Source organism: Poecilia formosa, unplaced genomic scaffold (assembly GCF_000485575.1).
Source record: "Poecilia formosa unplaced genomic scaffold, Poecilia_formosa-5.1.2 Scaffold95, whole genome shotgun sequence".
In the NCBI taxonomy this organism is placed as follows: Eukaryota; Metazoa; Chordata; class Actinopteri; order Cyprinodontiformes; family Poeciliidae; genus Poecilia; species Poecilia formosa.
The window spans coordinates 770,021-776,020 of NW_006800034.1; the positions used below are offsets into that span (position 1 = coordinate 770,021).

Genomic DNA, 6,000 nt, shown 5'->3' on the forward strand with positions numbered 1-6,000 from the left:
TGTTGCTCTCTCTTCTTGTAGATGGTTCAGATGGTTCTGGCCCAAACAGTGATTCTCAGGGTAGCGTGGAGAGTTTACGGAAGCACCTAAGGGCAGACGCCTTCACCCAGCAGCAGCTGGAAGCTTTGGACCGGGTCTTTGAGCGCCCCTCGTACCCCGACGTCTTCCCCACCTCGGATCATGTCAAACCGGAACAGGTTAGTAGCTTTTATTATTATTATTATTATTATTATTATTATTATTATTATTATTATTATTATTATTATTATTATTATTATTTTACAGTCACTCACAAAACTCATTCACACAAATTTCCAACTCCAGCTAATTAAAGAAATGGCTGAAAGTGGCTAAGCACAGGATTACAGTCCGAGCATGTATAATACTGAAGGGATCAGCAGGAAAACTCCCACACGTTATTGATTTTTTAATGAAAAACACATTCCTTGTACCTGCTGTAATTGAGAATAACAGTGAAGCAGCATCAAATGAATCAATATCTAGATTTTCTTGTGTTTTTTTTCTTTTTTTTTACGCTTCTCACCTTTGTTGTTTACAATTCTGCATTATATGTTTATTTGTAGAGATGAAGCATGCGTCAGGATGAGACTCTCGTGGTATAACTTTTATTAAAAATACAATCGCTACGCAATATTTAAATGCAGATTTATAATGTTTTCTACATTTAAGAAAAAATGTAAAATAAACACCCATGAAATGGAGATCGCTTCAAATCTAGTTTCAGTTAATATATGTTTAATTTGATGAGATCTAGTATAATGCAATCTTATTATACATTTATATTCAAATACAACCACTCCAATACAATCTTGCTCATATCACAGTACAGTCAAAGTAAGTTGATTGTTTCTAAGAAAGCTCAACTGAATGTATCAAATAATACAAGTATGTGGCGACAGTAGAGAGGAATGACTCCTCTTTTAACAGGAAGTAGATTCAGGCTCAGTAGGAGCGGCCATCTTTCATAGGAATCTGAGGCTCAAGAGGACAGGAAGTGAATACAGACAAAATGAAATGAACTGCTATTTATTAACCAGCCCAAGAATGAGGAGTTGTTATTTGATCGTAAATTAATGGATACCTAACAGGCGGGTCGCTGACATATTTTTTTATCACAATCAGAATCATGTTTATTGGCCAGGTTTATGCACACAAAGACTTTAGCCGTGGCCCCCTTTGCTCGTGGCGTATGGATATTTTAAATATCAATATATAAACTTAGTGGGAATTAAAATATATATTTTTATGATGAATTTGCATATATGCAATATTATGCCAAAAGAATAAAACAAGTTAAATGAATGCAAACGCTTTGTGCAGATTGCTTACAAAGCTAATAAAATTAAAGCATGTAAAAAATTCTGAGGTGGTTTTGACAAAATACATATATCTTTTTTGACTGGATTATTAGTTTGAACATGTTAAACGTCTGCCATGTATGATCAACATGTATGTTTATGAGGTAAACAAACATCCACTGCCAGTGCGTGTAAGTTTGGATAATTTTTTTCAGAAACATCCACCAAAACTAGACTTTTGTGTGCTTGCTGGCTTATATTTCCTGTCCTTTATTTATTTATTTATTGATTTATTCTTTTGCTTTATCATCCAACCAAGGGTTAATTATTTTTTTTTAGCCTGGCTGTACATGAGCAGCCTTGCTTATCCTCATTATCCAAAGTGAAATATGCTGGCCAGAAAATCACGCAAGTAGGAATTATTAAATGTTAGCGATGGCTGTGTGAACAAGACACAATGGGAGTAATTTCTCCAAAAAGATGAGCAGTAGCTATCTGTTACATGTCCTGAAACAAAAGTAGCACCCCCCTGCTTTCGCGGTCACATTTGTTAGCAAAGGAAAATAGTTTTAGCTTTCTTTTAGACAGCTGACATACCAATGTTTAGTGGGAGAGGTGTAACACTGGATTACCCTACTTTCCAAACAGCATCAGAAAAGGACTTCAAACTTTTTGAGGCCTTTAATTTTAAGCGTTTTGAAGCTGCGCCTTTGTAAAACATTGGCATACAATGGGTAAAGGTTGCTGCCCTATGACTAGCATACAATCGTCACGACATGACTGCCTGGAAATTGCAAACAGCATCCAACAATTCAACATGAAAACCATACTCTTATTTGTAGAGAAAATTAATTGGCATTTGCAAAACTGCAAACCCCCCACACAACAAGACGACAATCAAATATCACCTTTTATTAAAAGCTCTGGGCTTATTACCATGGATAACCTTTATTTACTGTGCTTTCATTATACTATTAAATAACAAGAGACGATTAATTTCTCCCCCCGCCACCCCAAACAACAAGTCAGACCCATAAAGCAAAAAGCAGTCCCCTAATTGAGTTCATTTTAATTTCTCTCCAATCGGGGCGAATTACGCAGGTGATAAATCAGTGGGACAGGCCTCACCTCCAGAAGAAGGCCTAATTTGCAGCTAATTACAAAACTGATTCCTACTGGAAGATCAATACCAAAACGAATTGGAAATGACTTGCAATCACAAAGAGCGTCAGGGAGAGTATTAAAAGGCAGGGGGGGAAAGGGCTACACCGGGAAAAACAAGAGGGGTAAGTGAGGAAAAAGAAAAAAGAAAGGAGGCATAGAAATAGTCCAGAAAAATCAGCTTTAATTTACTGCAATATTAATCAGAGCACTTTCCCCCTTTCATGGGTGCCTCTTGTTTTTTTTTCTTTTTTGTTTTTTTTTTTTCCTCCTGGAAAATGTGGCCCTATTAGCCACTGTCTGGGTTCTGTAGCACGGAGCATTAAAAACCCATTCTGGAGATGCAAAACTCAATGGATGCACCCCTCCCACACTTCTGCTAGCCATTTGGTCATCCCTTTCAGACCCATCTTTTCACTTCTCTCCCTTCTGCCCTTTATCTGCATGATAAAACGTCTGTGTGGCGTCTGAAGCCGGCGTGAATACAGGAAAACATCCGACATTGTGCCAGCGAACAGTTGTAGCAGACAATTAGAGTTTATCTGTGATAGTGACAGACAAGAACAGGGTCATGGGCATCCCCCCCCTGTGGGACCCCGGCCTACCGAACCCCTTACACCGGGCTTCGGAAAAAACATTGTCAACACTCAGTCTCATCTCATTAAAAAAAAAAAAAAAAAACCTGCCAGCATCTGGTATTGGTGTCCTTTTGCCTTATTTGAAAAAAATAAAAATAAAAAATACAGAAAAATCAGTTATTATGTTTTTATATTAATAACTTTTTGACAATTTGATTAAATAAAATGGAACTTTCTGCATTAACAGGGTGAAGGTAACTGATTTTTAATTTCAAAACAAACAATGTTGAGAAAGTTTCAGATGTTGAGAATTTGCACTTGCAGTAGAAGTTGGTGTAAATACTGTTTTGAACCAACATGGAACATTTTTCACCAAACATTGTGCATTTTTGCAAAACTATAGGGAATTAAAACTTTAAACTTAAAACAAACTAAAAACTCACTTTCAAGGAAAGCAGGTTTTATCCGTGGAGAGTGCTAAGCCCATGGCAGCGTGCATTGAGACTAATTAGTTAAAAGTTCCAGTCTTTTTTTATAAACCACATTAAAAGTGATATTATGTATATATAAAAAACACAAACTATAATTTAGTTTCCACTACATTGCCAACAAAAGTAAAACAAACGTTATGTATGTGAGTTTTACGTAAAAAAGGTTTAGACTCATCGTTTAAAGCAACAAACTGAATAATGAAGAAAAACTGAATTGCATTTTTGTTTTTTACCTTGACCATGTGGTGTTTCTGAAACAATCTGTTAGAAACTTTTACATTTTGCACAAACATATATTCAATATGAAACAAAACAAAACAAAACAAAAAAACAAACCAGAATGGATGAAGCACATTGTCTACTTTTCTGTAACTTGCTTCTGCCTGATCAACGAGAGTAAATCAAAAGCTGTGCATGAGTTTTAGACTCCAAATTAAAAGCAACAAGCTAAAGGAAAACAATGAATTGTGTTTTTTTTTTTGTTTTTTTTTTTTTTTCAAACAGGACCACATGGTGTGTCTGTAACAAAGCAGAACTGCTTTCTCCCTTGGCTGATCAGGGGTAGGACAGCAGTCAAGCACAAAGGGCCAGCTGACGCCTTGGCTTTTCACTCATCTCCAAATCCCACTTCCTCTCTCACACAATACCAAAATACATTCATGATATGCTTGAACTGCCACCCTGCAGAATGCACGCGCAGACACACACACACACACACACACACACACACACACGCACATGATGCGCCCCACCAAATTTATACTCACACATGCCTGTGTGGAGTGCTTAATGGAGGAGGAGAAAAGGAGGATTTCCATGTCAGTATTGTTTGGTTGTGTAATGATTCAACTGTCCTTTTTTTTCTTTTTTCCCCAGGCTAATGAGTACTCGCTCCCTGTCCTGAATTCCAGCCTGGACGAAGTCAAGCCCAGTTTATCCTCTAGCGCCAACCCAGACCTGGGCCCCAGTGTGTCGCAAAGCTACCCTGTAGGTAAGATCAAGTGCCACATTAACAATATGCCTTTACAATGCCAAACTGAGAGGGCTGGAGGCATAGAGATGCACCGATCTGAAAATTTGTGGCCGATTACCGGTTGCTGTGAAGATTTGACCTGCTGAAACTGATCTTAGTTGAGTCTGATTTCATTTTATTTTTTTAAAGAATATTAATACCGGAAGGAAGAAACAAATCAAACATATTCAGTGAAAGTCAGAGGTCGAAAGCTCATAAGAATAACACTGCAGTATTCTATCGATATCTACTAAAATCTCTCTCGTTGTGGAAAACACAGATCAGTCTTAAACATTTTTTAACATTTTCTGTGCTTCATCTCACCTGATGTTAAACATCTGAGAACATTCTTCACTAAGTATATCCACACTCGGGTGTTTTGTTTTCAGCTTCATCTATTAGCACTTTGTTTTGTGCTGTTTTTTTCTTTAATACTTCTAATATGAAGCAGTTGTAACTTGGAATAGACTCAATTGCAGAACTTTTGTTTTTCTCTTGAAACTCTCGTTGAATCACATTACAGGAAAAGACTATCGTTTTCGTTTATCTACATGCTGGGAGTCTTTTAAAACTCGCTCATCAGTTGGATGAGCTGATGTGGTGTGTTCACAGATTGGGGAAAAACATAGGAGTTTTCAGTTTCTGACAGGTCAGTCTCTGATCAATGGCATTTTTTTTTCGGTGCATCTCTATTGAAAACATAGAAAAGTTCTACATATGATGAATGCTGAGAAATGCTGTGTGACAATAAAGACGAACCAAAAATTTAAGTGTGAAGGCTTTTTTTAACGCCGAGCTGAAAAATGCAGCAGTGGTGTGCTCAAATCTCAGCAGCTGTCCTTCGTCCAGTTTTTTTTTTTTTTTTTTTGCTGAGCAAGCAGGGCGTTAAGAAAGACTGGGAGCTTGTTCAGTCACCGCTGGACAAGGACCTTTGGGTGTCAGCATATCAGAACTATGACTGTGTATCAGAGCAAGGTCTCTGGGAAAAATGAAAAAAAAAATGAGGCACTGTGGAGGACTGTCAGCTGCTCCTGTGATTTTTTTTTCTTCTTTTTTTTCACGAGGAGGCAGTTTGTGTGGCTCAAAGCAGGAGTAATGTGCTTCGGTAAATACGCTCTGGCATTTCTGCCGCCTGACTCTAACACCATGATCATTTATTTCACCCTCCTGTCGCTCCTTTGCTCTGCTTCTTTCCCCTCCTCCTCCCCGTCGTCGTCTCCTCTCCTTGTCACTGTTAATGACTGCCTGGCTAATTGAAATATTGTTCCGTTGTTGCAGTGTTATTACCAAGAAGAAGGTTAAGTTTACTGAAAGTTTACGATGACTGTCGGCGGCCCCGAGATTAATATACGGAGCTTTTATTAAAATTCATATAATTATGCAGCAGCTATCAAAGGCAATGAGTTCTGTGTGTGGTTGTGTGTGTGTGTGGGGGGGGG

The 6,000-nt window shown here is 37.9% G+C and overlaps 1 protein-coding gene across 6 annotated transcripts in view; it reads left to right on the forward strand.

The window, feature by feature from the left end:
* The window catches only part of pax2b (paired box 2b), a 39,114-nt gene that overhangs the window by 20,088 nt on the left and 13,026 nt on the right, over positions 1 to 6,000 (forward strand). For all 6 annotated transcript variants that reach the window (XM_016674450.1, XM_016674452.1, XM_016674451.1 and 3 more), the window contains exons 6-7: positions 22 to 197; positions 4,426 to 4,540. In XM_016674450.1, the coding sequence (XP_016529936.1) occupies positions 22 to 197; positions 4,426 to 4,540 (291 nt within the window). The remainder of the gene's footprint in view (positions 1 to 21; positions 198 to 4,425; positions 4,541 to 6,000) is intronic.